Below are 24,821 nucleotides of genomic sequence, written 5' to 3' on the forward strand. Positions count from 1 at the left end.
CTGTGGCTTCATCAGGGATACTGTTCCTGACAGCTTGTATTCCATCAGTGTGTGGGATGTTTTTGTAGAGAGCCTCTACATCCATGGTGGCTAGGATGGTGTTTTCTGGAAGGTCACAAATGCATTATAGTTTCCTCAGGAAATCAGTGGTGTCACGGAGATAGGTGGGAATGCTGGTGGCATAGGGTCTGAGCAGAGAGTCCACATTTCCAGACAGTCCTTCAGTGAGAGTGCCAATGCCTGAGATGATGGGGCATCCAGGATTTCCGGGTTTGTGGATCTTGGGTAGTAGATAGAATAACCCTGGTCGGGGCTCTAAGGGTATGTTGATTTGTTCCGGTGTTAGTGTAGGGAGTATCCTGAGTAGATGGTGTAGTTTCTTAGTGTATTCCTCAGTGGGATCTGAGGGAAGTGTCCTGTAGAATTTGGTATTGGAGAGTTGTCTGGCAGCCTCCTTTTGGTATTCAGACCTGTTCATGATGACAACAGCACCTCCTTTATCAGCCTCTTTGATTATAACGTCAGGATGGTTTCTGAGGCTGTGGATGGCATTGCGTTCTGCACGACTTAGGTTATGAAGCAAGCGATGTTGTTTTTCCACAATTTCTGCCTGTGCACATTGGCGGAAGCATTCAATGTATAGGTCCAGACTGTCATTTCGACCCTCAGGAAGAGTCCATGTGGAGTTCTTCTTCTTGTGCTGTTGGTGGGAGGGTAACTGTGTATCAGTGCGCTGTTCAGTGTTTTCCTGAAAGTATTCTTTGAGTCGGAGACGGCGAAAGTAGGCTTCCAGATCGCCACAGAACTGTATCATGTTGGTGGGGGTGGCAGGGCAGAAAGAGAGTCCCCGAGATAGGACAGACTTTTCTTCTGGGCTGAGTGTGTGGTTGGATAGATTGACGATATTGCTGGGTGGGTTAGGGGTACCACGGTTGTGGCCCCATGTGGCACTTTGATACTGCACATTGAATGGATGTTTTCAGAGAACTATCCACAATGACTCCAAGATCTCTTTCCTGAGTGGTAAAAGCTAATTTAGACCCCATCATTTTATATGTATAATTGAGATTATGTTTTCCAGTGTGCATTACTTTGCATTTATCAACACTGAATTTCATCTGCCATTTTGTTGCTAAGAAACCCAGTTTTGAGAAATCCTTTTGTTGCTCTTCACAGTCTGCCTGGGACTTAACTATCTTGAGAAGTTTTGTATCTTCTGCAAATTTTGCCACCTCAATGTTTACCCCTTTTTCCAAATCATTTATGAATATGTTGAATTGGACTGGTCCCAGTACAGACTCCTGGGGGACACCACTATTTACCTCTCTCCATTCTGAAAACTGACAATTTATTCTTACCCTTTGTTTCCTATCTTGTCACCAGTTACCAAACCATCAGAGGACCTTCCCTCTTATTCCATGATAGCTTACTTTGCTCAAGAGCCTTTGGTGAGGGACCTTGTCAAAGGCTTTCTGAAAATCTAAGCACAGTATATCCACTGGATCCCCCTTGTACACATGCTTGTTGACCCCCTCAAAGAATTCTAGTAGATTGGTGAGGCATGATTTATCTTTACAAAAACCATGTTGATGCTTCCTCAACAATTTATGTTCATCTATGTGTCTGACAATTTTGCTCTTTACTATAGTTACAACCAGTTTGCCTGGTACTGAAGTCAGGGTTACCAGCCTGTAATTGCCAGAATCACCTCTGGAGCCCTTTTTTAAAAAATTGGCATCACATTAGCTATCCTCCCATCATCCGGTACAGAAGCTGATTTAAATGATAGGTTACAGTTAGTAGTTCTGCAATTTCACATTTAAATTCCTTCAGAAATCTTGGGTGAATACCATCTGGTCCTGGTGACTTATTACTGTTTAGTTTATCAATTTATTCCAAAACCTCCTCTATTGACAGCTCAATCTGGCACAGTTCCTCAGATTTGTCACCCAAAAAGAGCGGCTCAGGTTTGGGAATCTCCCTCACATCCTCAGCCGAGAAGACTGATGCAAAGAATTAATTTAGTTTCTCCGCAATGGCCTTATCGTCCTTGCATGCTTCTTTAGCATCTCAATCATCCAGTGGCCCCACTGGTTGTTTAGCAGGCTTCCTGCTTCAGATGTACTTACATTTTTTTTTGCTATTACTTTTTGAGTCTTTTAAGCTGTCAAGAAACTTTATCTCTGCATCCTGTCCTGAGGTGACATGTACCCAGACAATATGGGGATATTTGAAATCGACCATTATTATTGTTTTATTATAATAGCCTCTCTATTCTGCCTGAGCATTTTTGGTCAGTAATATATCCCTACTGCTATATTCTTATTATTAGAGCATGGAATTACTATCCATAGAGATTCTATGGTATAGTTTGGTTCATTTAAGATTTTTAAATCTTTGTTAATTCTATGCTTTCTTTTACATATAGTGCCACTCCTCCCCAGCACGACCTGTTCTGTCCTTCGGATATATTTTGTACTCTGGTATTACTGTGTCCCATTGATTAGCCTTATTCCACCAATTTCTGTGATGCCTGTTATAACAATATCGTCATTTAATATGAGCCACTCTAGTTCACCCATCTTATTATTTAGGCTTCTAGCATTTATATATAAGCACTTTTTAGCTGTCTGCCATAACATGATGTAATTGAATTGCACTTTTTTTCATTTGAACATAACATAAGAACATAAGAAAGGCCGTACCGGGTCAGACCAAAGGTCCATCCAGCCCAGCATCTGTCTACCGACAGTGGCCAATGCCACTGTTTCTCATCGGATCCTACCTGTATTTTATCATCTTCCATCCTCTCCTCCTTACTTCGACATAGAGAATCTCCATTAACAGAGCCTCCCCTACAGGATCTGTCTGTCCGAACTACATGCTCCTCCATACCTGTCGGCTTTCCCCAAACTCTTAGTTTAAAAACTGCTCTACAGTCTTTTTAATTTTAAGTGCCAGCAATAATCTGGTTTCATTTTGGTTTAGGTGGAGCCCATCCTTCCTAGATAGGATCCCCCTTTACCAAAAGTTTCCCCAGTTCCTAATAAATCTAACACCCCCCAACACACACACACACACATGCCATTGTCTCATCTAACTGCCTATCTAACTAGCCATGTGCGTGGAACAGGAAGCATTTCAGAGAATACTACCATGGAGGTCCTGGACTTCAATCTCTTACCTAGCGGCCTAAATTTGGCCTCCAGAACCTCTCTCCTATCCTTTCCTATGTCATTGGTACCTACCTGTACCATGACCACCGGCTCCTACCCAGCACTACATATATGTCTACCTAGATGTTTCAAGAGATCCTCAACCTTTGCACCAGACAGGCAAGTCACCAGGCAGTTCTCCCGGTCATCGCAAACCCAGCTATGTTTCTAATGATCAAATCATCCATTACTAATGCCTGTCTCTTCCAAATAACTGGAGTTCCCACCCCCAACAAAGTATCTTTAGTGTGAGAGGATACCCCAACATCATCTGGAAGGAGGGTCCCAACTACGGGATCACTCCCCTCTGCTCCAGTTGAATGTTCTCCTTCCCTGAGACTTTCATCCTCCTCAACAGCACAGAGTCTGTCAGACCAGGGATGGGACCATTCTACTGTGTCCCAGAAAGTCTCATTTATGTACTTTTCTGTCTCCCTTAGCTCCGCCAGTTCAGCCACTCTGGTCTCCAAAGCCCATACACGGTCTCTGAGGGCCAGGAGATCCTTGCTCCAAATGCACAGATATGCCAGCTGCCCATAGGGCAGGTAATCATGCATGCTGCATTGGGTGCAATAAATTGGATAGACCCCACTCTGTTGCTGGACTTTCACCTGCATTATATTTTTACTCCTGAAGTTCGTTTCTTTGTTGTTCTTTTTATTGGGGGTATTTTTGCCCCCTGGTTAAGGGTTGATGGGTGCTAAAAAGCTTAGGGATCAAAGCCTTGTTAAGAAGCTCTCAGCCTTGCCTAGCAGGCTGCTAGGCTCAGCACACAGTCCCCCAAACAAACAAACCACACGGTATATTTCAGTGAATCAGCAAGCATACCACAAACACAAACACACATACACACACTACAGACAACAAACTTACCCCAAGGATCACCTGATCACTCCTCCTTCACCTGGAGAACTCCCTTGCACACCTTCCCTGTTAGCTGCTCCTGTTTGCTAGCTCTCACTGACTTCAGTGGTACAGGATTAGGCAGCAAGAGAGGGTGCAGAGCGAAGCTGCTGCTGCAGGACCCTAAGGAGGAATTCTGGCTGATTCAAACAGACTCCCTAGGAACACACTGCAGTGACAGCTCTGACAGCTTTTAAAGAGGTACAGTGTGCACTCCTCTCCATGCCTGGCCAGGTGTGTGCATGAGGGAAGGGAGAGGGACCTCCTCCCCACATTCTTTGAGGAGGTTAGCGTCAGGGGTAGCATGAAGAGTGGCTTTGCTCCCCAGTGGCTTTGCTCTGACAGAAGCTATGCGACTCAGAACTATTCTAGACAAGATGGTGGCCACAACAGCAGTCAATGCCAGTGACCCTGTCTATGCTAGAGAGCCTCCAGTTGCTGCCACGAGTGGAGATGCACTGTTGGCTGTGCAACAGTGGGATAGAGCTCAAAGTCTATTGCAGGCAGAGATATTTTGGTCCCTGTGCAGTGTTTGAGAGAGAGGTAAAGGCTCCTTGCACTCTCCCATCTTTGAGCCCCTGCTTGGGGCCACCACATTCTAATCCATAACATCAACCACCAAATACGTGCATCCTTCAAACAGTTTTATGAAGTTCACAAACTTGATTACACATGAAACACCACTAGTATGGCCTTAAGGATACACACGACCAAGGGCATACAATGTAACTTCCAAGTGTAGCAATCTGCTTTGAAACAGTGTAGTCCTTAAAGACTTGATCCTGTTCCCATGGATGTCAATAGCAAAACTCCAAATGCCTTAACTAAAAGCAGGATTGGGCCCAGAGTGTGCAATATATCCCAGAACACAAGAGGTTAAGAAATGTGCTGGTCTGAGGAAGTGATTGTCACTCTTTAGCACGTTTTCACAATCATTTGTTGAGAATGAATTGAGCCCAGATAATCCCAGGATCATATACAGTAGCTGTAATAAATCTGTTTTTAATTAAAGTGTAGAATCTAGCTGACAAGACGAGACACGAGCACAGATCAAATGGTTTATAATCAGCAGTAAATGCCTCGTTACTACCCCACAATGACATTTTCTCACTTGTTTCCATGGAAGAATTTCAGAGCAAGCTGATATTTCCTGAGTGCAACAGCAACATCCAGTGGCCATGAAATGAGATTTCCAGCAGCAAGTGTTTTATTTTCTGAATTTCATAATGAATTAATGTGCTTTCCAAAATTTCAGATGCCTTTATTTGTGCAATGCAGGTAGATTCTAAGCACAGGAAAACTATATTCCATAGCTTCTGGGTGCTGCCAGTTTATCACTAAGTGGCCTCAGACAAGGGTATCTATTCAATTATGTTTTGAAATTCCTATTGTGACACAGCAAAATATAAGGATCCAGTTTTACCACCCTCCAACAAAATTACTTGGAACAAGATACTGGCAGAATTGGGCCCACAGTGGAAGATTCCACAGAACCCAGGTGAATCCTGCACCACAACAAACAAGCTCCATGACCACTTTGAGGTGGCATAAGGCAAACAGCCTTGTTCAAGGAAGTTTGCACAGCTCTGACTGTAACAGGCCCATTAGTATAGGAATGCATAAGAGTAACTTCCAAATTAACACATTACCATAATACTCTCTCCAGAACTGGACTGAGACAATATTGGTGGGATTCTGGGAAAGAACCTTGCACTCCTGCTGCCCATGCTGTACTGGTACCATGGACAGAAGACTTCAGTCTCCAGTTCTGTCAATCTTGTACTTTTCACAAGCATTAAATTCACTAGCATTTTTTTCCAAAACCTATAAAGCTATTGCATATCCTTTATCTTTCAAAAAATGTCCGACAGCCCAAATAAAGAAATGTATATGCAAACTCTGTTTTACATATTTAATCAGACACAGAAATGCAATGCAGGGATCTCTCTCTGGTCTGCAGAAATCCACACATTTCAAGTCTCAGGGAATCCACTTTTTCATGAAAACAACAATATATTTTTTAAAGTAATGGTGTCAAAGGTTTCCTCCCCCACTCTGAACTTTAGGATACAGATGTGGGGACCTACATGGACCCTTCTAAGCTTAATTCCTAGCTTAGATCTGGTAACGCTGCCACCAGCCAGAAATTCAGTGTCTGGCACACTCCCTGTCCCCCCAAAACCTTCCCCTCCCTGGGCTGCCTTGAGGCTTTTCCACCAAGTCCCTGGTGATAACGATCCAACCCCTTGGATCTTAACACAAGGAGAAATTGACCATTCCCCCCTCCTTTTCCCCGCCAACTCCTGGTGAATCCAGACCCAATTCCCTGGGATCTTAAAACAAGAAAGAAAAAAATCAATCAGGTTCTTAAAAAGAAAACTTTTAATTAAAGAAAGAAAGGTAAAAATTATCTCTGTAAAATCAGGATGGAAAATACTTTACAGGGTAATCAGATTCTTATGACCCAGAGGAAACCCCCCTCTAGCCTTAGGTTCAAAGTTACAGCAAACAGAGGTAAAATCCTCTCAGCAAAAAGGAACATTTACAGGTTGAGAAAATAAACATAAGACTAACACGCCTTGCCTGTGCTACTTACAAGTTTGAAACATGAGAGACTGATTCAGAAAGATTTGGAGAGTCTGGATTGACGTCTGGTCCCTTTTAGTCCCAAGAGCGAACAACCCCCAAAACAAAGAGCACAAAACAAAGACTTCCCTCCACCAAGATTTGAAAGTATCTTGTCCCCTTATTGGTCCTCTGGTCAGGTGTCAGCCAGGTTTACTGAGCTTCTTAACCCTTTACAGGTAAAAGAGACATTAACCCTTAACTATCTGTTTATGACAAATGGGTTGCACAATGAACATATAACAACTTAGCAAACCTTTTAAAGGGTCAAATCCAAAGCACCAAAATCAATAGGAGTGTTGCCTGAATAAAAATTGCATAACAACTCTTTGACTTACAGGAAAGAAGTTCATGTTGGGAGTAATTTAACTACTCTGAATGTATCCTCTTGTGCTGGGTAGACTTTGTTTTTATTTTGAACTAACTGCTATATTGTAGTGATCAGTAGTGGTCCCTCCCTGTCAGGCTCAGGCCTGGTCTACACTAGGCGTTTAAATCGGTTTTAGGAGCGTAAAACCGATTTAACGCCACACCCATCCACACTAGGAGGCACCTTATATCGATTTTAATGGCTCTTTAAATCGGTTTCTGTACTCCTCCCCGACGAGAGGAGTAGCGCTAATATCGGGATTAACATATCGGAATAGGGTTAGTGTGGCCGCAAATCGACGGTATTGGCCTCCGGGCGGTATCCCACAGTGCACCACTGTGACCGCTCTGGACAGCATTCTGAACTCTGATGCACTGGCCAGGTAGACAGGAATAGCCCCGCGAACTTTTGAAATTCATTTCCTGCTTCCCCAGCATGGAGAGCTCATCAGCACAGGTGACCACGCACAGCTCATCTGCACAGGTAACAATGCAGTCTCCTGAGAATCGAAAAAGAGCCCCAGCATGGACTGCATGGGAGGTACTGGATCTGATCGCTATATGGGGAGAGGATTCAGTGCTAACAGAACTGCGTTCCAAAAGACGAAATGAAAAAGTATTTGAAAGAATTTCTAAGGCTATGACGGATAAAGGCCACAGCAGGGACTCAGTGCAGTGCAGAGTGAAAGTTAAGGAGCTCAGACAAGCCTACCAGAAAACCAAAGAAGCAAACGGAAGGTCCAGGGCAGGTCGAAAAACATGCCGCTTCTATGCTGAGCTGCATGCAATTTTAGGGGGCTGCGCCACAAGTACCCCACCCCTGACCGTGGATTCCGAGGTGGGGGTTGTAATCTCTGCCATGGCTGAGGATTATGCAGACGGGGAAGATGAAGATGAAGAAGAGGAGGACGACCTAGCAGAAAGCACACAGCACTCTGTGAGCCCCAGCAGCCAGGAGCTTTTTATCACCCTGATGGAATTACCCTCCTCCCAGCCCTCCCAAGCAACTATCCCAGACAATGACGCCATGGAAGGGACCCCTGGTGAGTGTACCTTTGCAAATAGCAAACATTGTTTTTTAAGCAAGCGTTTTTTAATGATTGATTTGCCCTGAGGACTTGGGATGCATTCGCAGATAGTATAGTCACTTAGAAAAGTTTGTTAACATGTCCGGGGATTGAGAGGAAATCCTCCAGGGACATCTCGATGAAGCGCTCCTGTAGGAACTCCAGAAGCCTTTGCAGAAGGTTTCTGGGCAAGGCAGCCTTGTTCCGCCCACCATGGTAGGACACTTTACGACGCCATGCATGTAGCAAGTAATCAGGTATCATTGCATGGCAAAGCATAGCAGCGTATGGTCCCAGTGATTGCTGGCATTCAAGAAGCATCCGTTCTTTATCTCGCTGTGTTATCCTCAGCAAAGTGATATCATTCAGGATAACGTGGTTAAAAATCAGGAATTTAAGTAAGAGGGATGGCCATTTTCCTACTGGGTTCGTGGACTGCAGCAGCTTAAAAAAAAATCCTTTCCTGCATGTAGCCAAGCGGGGGGAGGGGAGGAGTGAAATGCCGATGATCTTTTTTGTGTTTGGTCAGCGGGGCTTCCCCAAGCTACCAGCCACGCAGTGGGGGTGGGGGGGTGGGAAGGGTGTTGATTAGCAGGGAGCTAGTATTAGCCATGCGTTGGGGGGAGGGGTAAATCACTACAGAAGCCGAAAGACAGTGGCTTACCATGGCCGCATGCAAGCTGAATTCTGATGCCCGGACCTGTGTCTCAGATCTGTAACTCCAGAGCTGCAGGCACTCAATATTAAGATAAAAAATGCGACCTTGTAGGGAAATCACATGTGCTATGTAAGGTGAATAGTGCTGTTCACTGTGAAAGAGTATAACCATTGTTCTGTAAAATGTATCTTTTTTTAAATATTTCTCTCCCTCATGCAGCTGCAAATTTTTCAAGCGTCCCTCCTCCATCCCAAAGGCTAGCACAGATAAGGCGGAGGAAAAAGAAGATGCGAGATGAAATGTTCTCGGATATTATGGAAGTTACACACAATGAAAGAGCTCATCTGAATGAGTGGAAGGACGTGGTATCAAATTACAGGAAAGAGGCCAGTGAACGTGAGGACAGGAGGGACACCCGAGATGAGAGGTGGCGGCAGGAAGACCGGCAGGAAAATCAGCGGTGGCGGGATGCAACTCTGGGGCTGCTGCGTGATCAAACTGACATGCTCCGGCGTCTGGTGGAGCTTCAGGAATGGCAGCAGGATCACAGAGTGCCGCTGCAGCCCCTGTATAACCACCCTCAACCCTCACCATGTTCCACATCCTCCTCACCCAGATGTGTAAGAACACGTGGGGGGAGGCTCCGTGCACCCGCCCACTCCACCCCCGTGGACAGCCCAACCAGAAGGCTGTAATTACTGTGAAATTTTTTAATGGCCTTCTCCATCCCTCCTATCCTCCTCCCAAACCACACCCTTACTTCTCTCCCTCTTTTTATAATGAATTAATAAAGAATATATGATTTTTAAACGAGAGAGACTTTATTTGCATAAGTAAGCTGTACTCGAAGGGGGAGGGTGAGTTGCTTACAGGGAATGAGTCAATCAAGGTGGGGTGGGTGTTCATCAACAAACACAGCAGTCACACTGTACCCTGGCCATTGATGAAGCTCGTTTTCAAAGCTTCTCTGATGCGCACCGCTTCCTGGTGTGCTCTTCTAATCTCCCTGGTGTCTGGCTGCGCGTAATCAGCGGCCAGGTGATTTGCCTCAGCCTCCCACCCCGCCATAAAGGTCTCCCCCTTACTCTCACAGAGATTGTGGAGAATACAGCAAGCAGCAATAACCTAGGGGACATTGGTTTGGCTGAGGTTTGAGCGAGTCAGTAATGTGCGCCAGCGCGCCTTTAAACGGCCAAATGCACATTCCACCACCATTCTGCACTTGCTCAGCCTGTAATTGAACAGATCCTGACCACTGTCCAGGCTGCCTGTGTATGGCTTCATGAGCCATGGCATCAAGGGGTAGGCTGGGTCCCCAGGATAACGACAGGCATTTCAACATCCCCAACTGTTATTTTCTGGTCTGGGAAGTAATTCCCTTGCTGCAGCCGTTTAAACAGAGTAGTGCTTCTGAAGACGCGAGCGTCATGAACCCTCCCTGGCCATCCCACGTGGATGTTTGTGAAACGTCCCTTGTGATCCACCAGTGCTTGCAGCACCATTGAAAAGTACCCCTTCCGGTTTACGTACTGGGTGCCCTGGTGCTGCGGTGCCAAGATAGGGATATGGGTTCCATCTATCGCCCCACCACAGTTAGGGAATCCCAGTGCAGCAAAGCCATCCACTATGGCCTGCACGTTTCCCAGAGTCACAACCTTTCGTAGCAGCAGCTTAGTGATTGCTTTGGCTACTTGCATCACAGCAGCCCCCACAGTAGATTTTCCAATTCCAAATTGATTCCCGACTGACCGGTAGCTGTCTGGCATTGCAAGCTTCCACAGGGCTATCGCCACTCGCTTCTCTACTGTGAGGGCTGCTCTCATCTTGGTATTATGGCGTTTCAGGGCAGGGGCAAGCAAGTCACAAAGTTCCATGAAAGTGCCCTTACGCATGCGAAAGTTTCGCAGCCACTGGGAATCGTCCCACACCTGCAACACAATGCGGTCCCACCAGTCAGTGCTTGTTTCACGGGCCCAAAATCGGCGTTCAATGGATAGAATCTGCCCCATTACCATCAGGATCTCCAAAGCGCAGGGGCCCGCGGTTTGAGAGAATTCTGTGTCTACGTCCTCATCACTGTCATCGCCGCGCTGCCTTATCCGCCTCCTCCTCGCCTCGGTGTGAAGATCCTGGTTCACCATATACTGCACGAGAGTGCGCGAGGGGTTTAAAACATCCACGATTGCGGTATTGAGCTGAGCAGGGTCCATGCTTGCTGTGCTATGGCGTCTGCACAGTTCACCAAGCAAAAAAGGCGTGAAACGGTTGTCTGCTGCTTTCAGGGAGGGAGGGGTGAGGCTGTACCCAGAACCACCCGCGACAATGATTTTTGCCCCATCAGGCACTGGGATCTCAACCCGGAAATTCCAAGGGGCGGGGGAGGCTGCGGGAACTATGGGATAGCTACGGGATAGCTACCCACAGTACAACGCTCCAGAAATCGACACTAGCCTCGGACCATGGACGCACACCACCGATTTAATGTGTTTAGTGTGGCCGCGCGCACTCGATTTTATACAATCTGTTTTGTTAAACCGGTTTATGTAAATTCGGAATAATCCCGTAGTGTAGACGTACCCTCAGAGGAAGGCCGCTCTGCCTCTCTGAGTCAGGCAACAAAACCACCGTTAATTAGTAGTCTAGGCCTTGGACCTCTGGGCAAGGCTGAGGAACAAGTGGTCTTTGGCCCAAGCCTCCAGGCTGGGGCAGACAGAAAACAGAGTCTGGGGCTCTGATCTTTGGGGCAGGGCAGAGCAATAGGCAGTCTTTAGCCCAAGCCTTCTGGCGAGGGCAGACAGCAAACACAGTCTGGGGCTCTGACTCTTGGCAGGGAGGAGAGAGCAATAGGTAGTCTTTAGGCTAGCCCCCTGGTGGCCCCGAATGCACACAATAATCCAGTCGTATGTTGAGTCCTGGAAGACATATGCCCACATAATGATGCTGTGCTCAAAAACCCTCAGCACCCTATTGCTTTCTGAGACCCCATCCAGACCTTGGGTAGCCATTACCCTGGACCTTGTAGTTGAGCTCCCCATATCTAAGAGGCACACTGTGGTCCACACGGTACTCAACCAATTGACAAAAAATGACCAACTTCATCCGCATTATGCACCTGCCCTCCACAGAAGAAATGGCCCAGCTCGTGGTGAGTCACATCATCTATCTCCATGGACTCCCAGAGCAAGTCACAATGGATTGGTGTCCATGATTTGTATCATTATTTTGGCGTGAAAACCTATGATTGCTCGGGGTCTGTGCTTATACATCCACCACCTATCACCCACAAACTGACTGTCAGTCTGAACAAGCGAATCAAGTGTTAGAACAATATCTGTGCTGCTTCATGAATTTCCACCAGGGCAACTGCAGGAGCCTCCTGCCCCAAGCAGAGCTTGCTTATACTGATTCTGATTAAGTCTCCACTGAACAGAGTCCATTCTAAGCAAATTGTGACTTTCCTCCCCATCTCTACCCTATCACTTCCACCAATCCAGCGTGCGCCAACTTGATGTGCCAGATCTATGAGATCCAAGAAGAACTCAAGGCACATCTGTACAAGGCCAGGGAAGATTACAAGCACAGAGCCTGGAATCCCAGCATTTACCATTGAACAAAATATGTGGCTCTCAGCCCAACAGCTCTGCACTGACTGTACACGTTGTAAACTGGATTATGGATACCTCATTTTATATTCCATCAGCCAGATTATCAACCCAGTGACCATGAGGTTTCAATTACCCAGACCTTCAAAATCCAGCCAATGATCCACCTATCCTTGCTAAAACACTACACCAACAGCCCCTTTGCTCACCAGGCCCAACCACCACCCTGTCCAGTGTGGGTCCAAGGACATGAACAGTAAAAAGTCCATAAGATACTGGACTCAAAAATCAAATGCAGCTCCCACTAGTACTATGTAGACAGGAAGGGCTATGGCCCAGAAGACCAACCTTGGAATCCAGCATCCCAAATCTATATCTTTGACCTCATGGCCTGTCCAGACAAACTTGAGCCAGTGGAGGGCACTTCTAGAGAGGTGACCATTATAAAGCCCAACGGGTCTGGAACATGAGCCTGCAGAGCTTCCAGGGATCAAACAGCTCCATGCTGCCACCCAGTGGCAGCTACAACAAGCTTGTACTCTACTATTCACAACCCACTATGGACACAGACAACTGGAAGTCCCACCTCAAGGGGTCCAACAGGCAGCAATCTCACGGCTCCTGATTAGCTTTCCACCCAATATAAACCAATGGGTGTCCAGGAAATGTTCAGGCAGCAGCATGGATCTCCTGTAGTTGCCTTGACCATTCCTTCTCCTGCTCTTGATTTCCTGGCTCTGACCTCAGCTTGATTTGGACCTCACCTCCTCACCTGAAACCTGACACAGACTCTGATGCTTGGTATTGATCCTGGCCTGGAACTTGTCTACAAACTCCTCTGCTACTCTCAGCCTCAGGTTTGACCCTGCTTTGATCCCTGGTCCTGACTGCCCTTGTCAGTATCCTGACTGTAAAGCTGACCACTTATCTTCCCTAAAATCTATGAAAACCTAACTTTGCTGTGATCTATAAATTGCTGCCATCTGGATGTGGTTTGGCTAGCTCAAATATCTATTTTTCTAGTAAACTCTGTTCATCCTCCTGTCCCCACCACATTTGTCTATCTTCTCAACCTCTTACATTCTGAAACCTAGACTGGATGGCCTCTGGGACAGGGACTCTCTTTGTTACCAGCTTGCACAGTATCAAATGCAATGATCCTTGACTGAGGTTCCTACGTGCTACCATAATAAATGATACATTTTTTCATTAGCTTTAAGACCAATATTTTATCCAAGATAAAAAATTACTGGAACAGAATCCAGTCACATTTTTGGCAAATGAAAAGAGTATTATAAATGCAACATTCTACATTTAGATGTTATCTCATATATAAAGGAGCATAATGAGAGACAGATCTCAGGCTCATCCCACTGTGGCACTTATCTAAAAATGGCCACAGGATCTTAATCAGAAGCTACGAAACAACAAATGGGGAAATCTTTTAAGTTTTGGAAAGGACTTTTTATATGCCAGAAGGTAAGAACATAGACTCCTACACAGACATGCAACAGGGCACTGTGTAGGGCATGTTACAAAAATGTAGATTGATTATTTTTACATCTCATACTATAGGAGAGCTAATATAGGTCCAAGAACAGATGTGCTGGCATGGATGAAAGTATTATTTATTTGCAATTCTATTATTTCTTTATATATGTGTGTGTGTCAAATATGGGGGTACTCTTTAATAATTGTTAATGCTGTATCTGGATCATAGAATATCAGGGTTAAAAGGGACCTCAGGAGGTCATCTAGTCCAGCCCCCTGCTCAAAGGAGGACCAGTCCCCAGGCAGACTTTTGTTCTGGATCCCTAACTGGCCCTCTCATGGACTGAGCTCACAATCCTGGGTTTAGCAGGCCAATTCTCAAACCACTGAGCTATCCCTCCCCACCCCAATTGCAGAAGCTCTGCAGATCAGCTCCACAGGAACCATTTCAAGCATGTAATTAGGGAGAGAACATTTTAAAAAGTAGTTCTTATCTGCAAAACCCTGACAGATCCCATTATTAACTCAGTCTTTCAAAGTTAAAGCTTCACTTCAGATGTGTAAAAACACTCACTCACGGTGTTTTTATACTGTACATGGGTAATGCATATTTTACATAAAAGTCTGGGTATCAGGAAGGGCAGAAAGAAGGAGGCCCTTTCTAATAGTCACTTAGCTTCCACTTAAGGGTGGTTCAGGGCAATGCCTGACAATTTGCTGTGGTGACAAAGCCAACCATGACTTGACAAAGTCTTTGTGACACAGACGCGCATTAGTCGTTTACTATTTGTCAGCAACTCCTGTCGAGCCTGACAAACTCACTACACCTAACACATTGCTCTCATGATATTTATCTATAAAGAATATCGTGTGAGATATCCAACGAAAGTCAGTGACACACTGGTCATTAATATTGCTGTGAAACGTGTGTATTAACGCTATATGAAGGATTATGGCTACTTACTGATATTATGCTTTAAAGTCTGTGATCAAACAATGGGAAAAAGAGATTTTGTTCCAGGCAAAAGGGAGGATAGTTATTTTCCTGTCTCTATTGTAAATTAAATTGAGCCTGGTGATTCCAGAGACAATGGGCAGTTCATTTGAATCAGAGGTCAACAGAAGGAACAAATTAAAATGAAGATGTGAAATCAGCAGGGGAAGACACTGAAAGCTGAATCCTAGGGGGTTCATCCTGACTCTAGTGACAAAGACAAACTTTGGGGACCATAAGAAGAAACAAAAAGATGTGTTGGTTATCCATTACTTAGAGTACAAAGAGGCCAGCGGTGTTTGAATGGAGGATCTCCTGCTATGCGAGTGGGTGATGCTGAAAGGTTGCCTTAGGTAAGATTGCTTTAAGGCAATTTTAGTCAAGGATTGCAGCCGGTTAAATTTTAATCGCTTAGAAGCAAGTTATACTTTCATTTGCAATCATTTCTGTCTCCATTTTTCTTGCTCGGTATCAATCTCGTTCTTTTAATAAACTACAGTTTTATCATAAGTATATCTCAGTGCTGTTATACTATGCAGAGTAGGAATTCCTGGTTAAATTGAGCAACTTGATGAGTATGCTGTCTCTTCAGAGACAGTGGACTTGATAATTTTTGTGTCCAGTGACAGGGGCTGGCTGTGACACAGAGATACTTCTGAACAGTTTGGAATCTGAAGTGCACCAAGTGTTTACCTGCAAGGCCAAGTTAGAGTCCGGTGGAGTCTTGAGGAATCTGTGGCGCTGGCTAACAGTCTGGGGTGGCAGGGAGTTGTGGCTCAGTTTAGCACCAGCAAAGCCCTTTTATGCTGAGGCAGAGGGTAACAGGGTAACTTACAGTTCTGGACACCCCGAGGGACACTCTCTTGGAGGGGCAAAAGGAGCACAAAGTGGAGAGACACACAAACACAGGAACCCACGTGATTTCTGAAGAAGCTAAGCCTCCATAGGTCACCATTATAGTACTTCAGTTAAGACAGACATGCATATTTGGTGGGTGTACATGAAGTAGTGTACTTGGGTCCCAGTCAAGGAGTGGAACAATTGCAAGGCTTAACCTTGATAAGGGCAAGAAGCCTAACACCTGAAAGGGTTGAATCCAAAGAGACTCAAAAGGTGATAGGGGTGCAGCTAGCCCCATAACCACAAAAATAGGCAAATGATAAATTGTCTTCTGAGATAGAATTCTTTAGGTACTTCAAAACAAAGCAACTATCCCTCTTTAAACTGTCCTGAGATGAGAAAAATCCTAGATAAAGGGTACAGACGTGAAAGAGGATGTAGTATATACGCATCTGGAGACAGATTCTAGTCCTAGGTATTCCCATGTAAATCTGGACTAACTCTATTTATATGTGAAGTGTCACTAGATTTAAACAAAGGTAGTAACATCAGACTTTGGCCCTGGGTCTCTGGTACTTTACACATTATAATTACAAGATATATTTTCTGGATATGGCATACTACAGATCTGTACCTTGTTAAGCCCTTTATCCAAGCTATCGAAAGACAAGGCAGACTATCAGAAGAGCTCAGTTGCACCAGATTCTGGACTTCTTGCACCAGATCTTCAGTTTACTCCACAGTGTGTAACATAAGGAAGATGTGGAATGTTTATATGAATGCATTAGAATTGAGATCACCTTATACAAGGATCCCTGTATTTTTCAGTCATGTCCTTAAGAACTGTTCTGTGCAGCACTTATCCTTGCTGCAGTAAACCATTTGGCAGAAAAAAAGCCAAAAGGAGATGCCAATGTTGAAGCTAATAGTTTGGGACAGGGGAAATCTCCAGGACCTTCCCAGGGTGAACAGAATGGTGCTTCCCCTTGCAGCTCTGACTCTTCTCTACCCAAAACCTTTCTGGAGAACTGAGGAGAAAAGGGTTATTTATCAGTAGTCACTTCCCTGGCCTCCCAGGCATGAAACCATTTGAGTAGTACTAAATTTTACAGTGGGCACACATGTTCCTCAAAGCCCATGGTTCTTGTCACTTCTCTAACAGATTCATAGATTTTAAGGCAAGAAGGGACTACTTATCATATAGACTGACCTCCTGCATAACCCAGGACACAAAATAAATCCTGTGTCCCTGCTGACCATCCCTCAGATCCTCACTACTGCCAGGAAACTTAGGACATAAGGATTTTTTGATGATTAGTTGACTCCATGGATGTTTGGCAAGTTTTAATGAATGTGTCCTTAAATTGTTTCATGTAATGCAGAAAGTTTGGAATTACACAATTGGATCGAACAATCTCCCATTGAAGCCAACGGCAAAATTCCAATTTTCAATGAAAGCAGGACTGAGTAACATATAAAATAATGGCTACGATGACACATACTGATGAAGTTGTATCATACTGCGCACCCTGTATTTCAAACACCTTGCTTTCATTTTCTTGACTGCGCAAATCTTCAATGTAATTTACACAAATTATGAGCTCTGCTGTGCACTGATGTTCCAATCTCTGCTGGGATTGTTTATCATGAAAATAACTACATGTGCATGAGTCTCCTAGTTGTAGATAAGAAAACAATGTTAATTTAATCTTTGGGGACATGAAGGTGGAGAAAAGGACTACACAGTTTGTTCAAAAGAAACGCAAAGCCTCAATCAATGTATTTGCCAGAGGCTTTATTGCAGAAGTCTTGCATCTATCACTAAGAGTAACATCAGTAAAAGCAAAGCTCTTGTAATCTCTGGAATCACAAGTGAGTTGCAGTTTATATTATTATATTAAAATGTCCATACATTTCAGATTAATGCTTCATTTTTATTTATTTTTTTCTCATAGTATCCAGCATGGAGAAAAACATTTTTAATATAATTTATGTTAACAGGCACCAAAGGATGTGATTTTTTTTCATTTGATTTACCGTGTCTGAAGACAGTTTCAAGAGATTATAACAGTAAACTTCCAATAGTTGTTTTCTGTACTAAGGATAGCAGAACCGAGGATCACAGAAACTTGGTGGAACAAGCCTAATCAATGGGACATGGTAATAGCAGGGTACAAAATATATAGGTTTGACAGAGTAAGTCATGATGATGGGGGAGTGACATTACATGTGAAAGAAAGTACAGAGTCAAACAGAGTAAAAATCTTAAATGATTCGAAGTATACTATAAAATCTCTATGGATAGAAATTCCATGCTTCAATGATAAGAATAGAGCAGTAGGAATATACTACTGACTGCCTGACCAGGATGGTGATGGTGACTGTGAAATGCTCAGGTAGATTTGAAAGGCTATAAAAATAGAAAACTCAATAATAATGGGGGATTTCAACTATTCCAGTAATGACTGGGTACACGTCTCTTCAGGACAGGATGAAGAGATTAGGTTTCTTGATACCATAAATGACTGCTTCTTGGACCAGCTAATCCTGGAACCCACAAGGGGACAGGCAATTCTTGATTTAGTCCTAAGTGGCGCACAGGATCTGGTCCAAGAGTTGAATATAACTGAACCACCTGGTAATAGTGACCATAGTATAATTAAATTTAATATCTTTCTAGGGGGACGAGAGCAAAGCAGCCCACCACAGTAGCATTTAACTTCAGAAAGGGGAACTACACAAAAATGAGGAAGCTAGTTAAACAGAAATTAAAAGGTACAGTCCTAAAAGTTTCAGAGTAGTAGCCGTGTTAGTCTGTATCTGCAAAAAGAACAGGAGTACTTCTGGCACCTTAGAGACTAACAAATTTATTTGAGCATAAGCTTTCATGGGCTACAGCCCACTTCTTCAGATGCATAGAATGGAACATATAATAAGGAGATATATATACATGCAGACCATGAAAAGGTGGAAGTAGCAATACCAAATCTAAAAGGCTAATTCATTAAGGTGAGCTATTATCAGCAGGAGAAAAAAAATCTTTTGTAGTGATAATCAAGATGGCCCATTTCAAACAGTTGACAAGAGTTATGAGGATACTTAACATGGGGAAATAGATTTGATCTGTGCCATTCCCAGTCTCTATTCAAGCCTAAGTTAATGGTATCTAGTTTGCATATTAATTCCAGTTCAGCAGTTTCTCATTGGAGTCTGTTTTTGCAGCTTTTCTGTTGCAAAATTGCCACCTTTAAGTCTGTTACTGAGTGACCAGAGATGTTGAAGTGTTCTCCTACTGGTTTTTGAATGTTATGATCCCTGATGTCAGATTTGTGTCCATTTATTCTTTTGCGTAGAGACTGTCTGGTTTGGCCAATGTACGTGGCAGAGGGGCATTGCTGGCATATGATGGCATATATCACATTGGTAGGTGTGCAGGTGAATGAGCCTCTGATGGTGTGGCTGATGTGATTAGGTCCTATGATGGTGTCACTTGAATAGATATGTGGACAGAGTTGGCATTGGGCTTTGTTGCAAGGATAGGTTCCTGGGTTAGTGTTTTTGTTGTGTGGTGCGTGGTTGTTGGTGAGTATTTGCTTCAGTTTGGGAGGGCTCTCTGTAAGCCAGGACTGGCCTGTCTCCCAAGATCTGTGAGAGTGAGAGATCATCTTTCAGGATAGGTTGTAGATCTTTGATGTGCTGGAGAGGTTTTAGTTGTTGGAAACTTTTAAAAAAAACATCATAATAGAGGCTCAACTTAAATGTATACCCCCAATTAAAACACATAGTAAGAGGACCAGAAAAATGCCACCATGGCTAAAAAACAAAGTAAAAGAAGTGGTCAAGGGCAAAAAGGCATCTCTTGAAAATTAGAAGTTATATCCTACTGAAGAAAATAGAAAACAGCATAAACTCTGGCAAGTCAAGTGTAAAAGTATAATTAGGCAGGCCACACAAAAAAAAGAATTTGAAGAGCAGCTAGCTAAAGACAAGAAAATTAATAGCAAAACATTGTTTAAGTACATCAGAAGCAGAGAGCATGCCAAATAATGAAAGGGGCCACAGGACGATCAAAGTGCTAAAGGAGCACTCAAGAAAGACACAGCAACTGCGGAGAATCTAAAGGAATTATTTGCATTGGTCTTCACTGCAGAGGATGTGAGGGAGATACCCACACCTGAGCTATTCTTTTTAGGTGACACATCTGAGGAACTGTCCCAGATTGAGATGTAAATAGAGGAGGTTTTGGAAGAAATTGATAAATTAAACAGTAAGCCTAACTTCAGCATGAGATTAATTGGTTGAAACTATAATAAATAACAGAATTATCAGACACACAGATGAACATGATTTGTTGTGGAAGAGTCAACACAGCTTTTGTAAAGGGAAATCATGCCTCACCAATCTATGAGAATTCTATAACAGGGTCAACAAATATGTGGACAAAGGATGCCTGCCCATAAGGGTGATCCTGTAGATATAGTGTAATTGGACTTTCTGAAAGCCTTTCACAAGGTCTGTCACCAAAAGCCCTTAAGCAAAATAAGCAGTCACAGGATAAGAGGGAAGGTCCTCTCCTGGATAAGTCACTATTTAAAAGATAGGAAACAAATAAGGTAGGAATAAATGGTAAATTTTCAGAATGGAGATATGTAAATAGTGGTGTCCCCTGCTGATCTGGACTGGGAATAGTGCTGTTCAACATATTCATAAATGATCTGGAGAAAGAAATAAACAGTGAAGTGGCAAAATTTGAAGACAATACAAAACTACTCGAGATAGTTAAGTCCAAAGCAGACTGTGAAGAATTACAAATGGATCTCACAAAACTGATTGACTGTGCAATAAAATGGCAGATGTAACGTATTGTTGATAAATTCAAATTAATGCACATTGGAAAACGTAATCCCAACTATGCATACAAAATGATGGAGTCTAAATTAGCTACTACTGCTCAAGAAAGAGAACTTGGAGTCATTGTGGATAGTTCTCTGAAAACATGTGCTCAATGTGAAGCAGCAGTCAAAACACTAACAGAATATTAGGAAGCATAAGGAAAGTCATAGACAATAAGACAGAAATTATAATAATACCAGTATATAAATCCCTGGTTCACCCACACCTTGAAAATTATTTGCAGTTCTGGTCACCCCATCTCAAAAAAAAAAAATATATATATATATATATATATATATTACAATTGGAAAAAGTAGAGAGAAGGGCAACAAAACTGATTAAGGGCATAGGTGTTGGAACTAGGGGTAGGGGTGCGGCCGCACTCTCTGTCTTGAAGTGGTTTCCATCATATATGGGGCTTACAATTTGGTTCAATGACTCTCAGCACCCCCACTATGCAAGTTGTTCCAGCATCCCTGATTAAGGATATGGAACAACTCCTGTATGAGGAACTATTAAAAAGACTGGGACTTTACATCTTGAAAAAGAGATGACTAAGAGGGGATATGACAGAGTAAGTTCATGGAGGATATGTCCATCACTGACTATTAGACAAGATGGTCAGGGATGCAACCACAAGCTTTGGGTGTCCCTAGCCTCTGACTGCTAGAAACAGGCATTAGATGACAGGGGATGGATTACTTGATGATTGCCTGTTCTGTTCATTCCCTCTGAAGCACCTGGAATTGGCCTTTGTTGGAAGACAGGATACTGGGCTAGGCAGACCACTGGTCTGACCCAGTGTGGCCATTCTAATGTTATCTTATTTTGTTCTCTTTGTTAAGCTAAATAGATAGATTAAAGGATATCAATCTCTACAACACAGGTTTTCTAATACTGTAATGATTCTCACGGCTCTTCTCTGAACTCTCTCCAATTTATCAACATCCTTCTTGAACTGTGGGCACCAGAACTGGACATGGTATTCCAGCAGCAATTGCACCAGTGCCAAATACAGAAGGAAAATAACCTCTCTACTCATACTCAAGATTTCCCTGACTATGCATCCAAGGATCACATTAGCTCTTTTGGCCACAGCATCACACTGGAAGCTCATGTTCAGATAATTATCCAACATGATTTTCAGAGTCACTGCTTCCCAGGATGGAGCCCCTGATGCTCTAAGAATGGCCTTCATTCTTTGTTCCTAGATGTATATCTTTACATTTAGCTGTTTTTAAAGGATATTGTATGTTTGTGCCCAGTTTACCAAGCAATCCAGATCACTCTGAATCAGTGACCTGTCCACTTCATCATTTACCACTCCCCCAATTTTTGTGCCATCTGCAAACATTATCAGTGATTATATATTTTCTTCCAGGTTATTGATAAAGATATTAAATAGCATAGGGTGAAGAACCGACCACTGTGGGACCTCACTGGAAACAGAGCCGCTCAATGGCGATTCCCATTCATAGTTACAGTTTGAGACCTAAGTTAGTTAATTTTTAAGCCATTCAATGTGTGCTAAGTTATTATATCATTCTAGATTGTTAATCAAAATGTTGTGTAGTGCCAAGTCATATGCCTTACAGAAGTCTAAGTATCTAATGTCAGCACTACTACTTTTATCAACCAAACTTGTAATCTTATTAAAAAAAATAGTTTGACAGGATCTATTTTCCATAAACCAATCTCCTACCAAAACAAAGATTGGAAAAAAGCAGGCCAGACAACTGCTTATATCTATATGTCCATCAGGGCTACTAAACTGATGATCTGGCTAACAAATCAAATAACAACACCACCACATCCTTCAACTGATTCCTCTATCCACCACCATCGCCTGAGTCTTAATTGAATAAAGAGAGCATGAGCTAGCACACTTGGCCAGATGTAAATTTGAGTAACTACATCATTGAGATCCTATGAAAGAGATGTATTGTTCATTGTATTCAATATACTACTTAAACCATCTCATTCTCTCCCCAGTGGCTTTATATATACATCCTATGGGATGGAAGGCACTGAAAGTTAACTGAAATTGCATGAGGGTGATGAGGGGGACTTAACTACAGGAATATATCCAATATGTTATTTTATCAACAAAGTTCTTAAGCAAAACACATATCATTCATGACCCTACCATCTTCCTTGTAGTAATCAGGATGGTTTCCTAGCTGTGTTTTTCATTCTAGATGTTTTCAACAATCAGACTATGAACAACTGCAACAGCAATTCTTCTGCTAAAGACTTTTATCTCATTGGATTTCCTGCACTTCAAGATTTCCAGATCCCTCTTTTCCTTGTATTTTTGTTATTCTACCTGCTAATACTAATTGGCAATATCATTATTATAGCTGTAGTTGTGGTCGATCAAACCCTTCACAAACCCATGTACTTTTTCTTAACTAATCTGTCTGTCTTAGATATACTGTTTACAACTACTACCATTCCCAAAATGTTGGCAATGTTTCTGGTCAATGCCAAAACTATTTCTTTTCATGTCTGCTTTCTGCAGATGTATTGTTTTCATGGTCTAACAGTGACTGAATCGCTGCTTCTTGTAGTCATGTCTTATGATCGTTATGAAGCAATTTGTAATCCTTTGCATTACCCAGTTAAAATGACAAAGAGAATAAACATTCAACTGGCAGCATGTGCCTGGGTAACTGCATTGTTAATACCAATACCTGTCATTTTCCAGACCTCTCAGTTAACATTTGGTGAAACAACCACAGTTTACCATTGCTTTTGTGATCACTTGGCAGTTGTGCAAGCAGCATGTTCAGATTTCAGTGCCTCTTTTCAGACTTTCTTGGGATTTTCCATTGCCATGACTGTTTCAGTCGTGCCACTTATGCTTGTCACCCTATCGTATGTTCACATCATTATCTCCATATTAAAAATCAACTCTAAAGTAGGTCGCAGTAAGGCATTTTCTACTTGCACTTCCCATTTGATTGTGGTTGGCACTTACTATTCATCCATTGCCGTGGCATATATTTCCTACAGAACAGACATGCCCATTGATATCCATGTAATGAGCAATGTTGTTTTTGCTATTTTAACTCCTTTGTTAAATCCACTCATTTATACTTTGCGAAACAAGGAAGTAAAATGTGCAGTAAAAAAGATTGTTTTTCTGAAGATCTTTCCTCCTTCTAAAAACTGTAATCCCACGGGTAAATATTAGCTCCAACACAGAAGTTTTACACAGAACCTATACATCACATCATCCCACTGTAAAGGGGTTAAGTAGGGCTTAAATCAGTGGTTGTCAAACTGTGTGTCACGACCCAGTATTGGGTTGCAGAATGTATGTAAGGCACTGGGTCATGGCGGCTCTGGTCAGCACGGCTGACCGGCTAAGGCAGGGTAGTTCCTACCTGTTCTGACACTGTGATGCAGCAGAAAGAAGTTAAAAGATTCCTCCTAAATCATTATAAAACATTTGATCAGATTGAAATATCAACTCATAATATGCATAAACAGTAATTAACTTGTATATTCAGCTGCTCATAAGAGCTGCCTATTGACTAACATCTTGCTTAGTGATGGAAGCATTTCCAGCCCTAAAACTACCAGTAAATACAACAAATAAAGGAAAAACTGAATGAAACATAATTCTTAATCCTTTCCTCTCTACATTTCACCAGGTTGAATTGACCATTGTTTTATTGTCTCCATTTAAGAGATTCATACATGTCAGAAGTTATTTTCCTAATGTAGAGTCTATAAATTACATTATACTGCATACTTCAGAATGAGGGGGAAAGAATGTGAGGAACTTGAAATGCAGTATGAAGAGCATGATGCAATTTCATCTCTATGCAATAGGAAGTGCCATCAGTGCTCTTATTTTATCATATTGTGCAATTCTAACATTTCTGCATGGGAAGGAGGCCTACTCAGCACAGGTTTTCCTCCTGGCGGCTAGGTCAGGGAATTAGTTCTTGCCCCATCTGGCAGCCCCTTCCTTCTGCTGCTCGCACTGTGGCCTATCTTTCTTTCTGTGACTCGGGTTATTCCCTCTTCATGACTTGCCCTTCCAACCACATCACTCTGTAGTCTCCATTTTCCCAGTGGCTGGTAGGGGAACCTGGTCTGCGCACTATTCCAGGTTCCAGCCCAGGGAACCTATGCCTAGCAACCTAGGTATGC

The 24,821-nt window shown here is 43.1% G+C and overlaps 2 protein-coding genes across 2 annotated transcripts in view; one reads left to right on the forward strand and one right to left on the reverse strand.

The window, feature by feature from the left end:
* Positions 1-24,821, reverse strand: part of SLCO2B1 (solute carrier organic anion transporter family member 2B1) — a 186,507-nt gene that overhangs the window by 134,188 nt on the left and 27,498 nt on the right. The window lies entirely within an intron of this gene.
* Positions 22,864-23,853, forward strand: LOC123361931 (olfactory receptor 2AT4). The gene has a single exon (XM_045002157.1). The coding sequence runs from the start codon at positions 22,876-22,878 to the stop codon at positions 23,851-23,853; it is 978 nt and encodes a 325-aa protein (XP_044858092.1). The 5' UTR covers positions 22,864-22,875.

This window comes from Mauremys mutica, chromosome 1 (genome assembly GCF_020497125.1).
Source record: "Mauremys mutica isolate MM-2020 ecotype Southern chromosome 1, ASM2049712v1, whole genome shotgun sequence".
Lineage (NCBI taxonomy): Eukaryota > Metazoa > Chordata > Testudines > Geoemydidae > Mauremys > Mauremys mutica.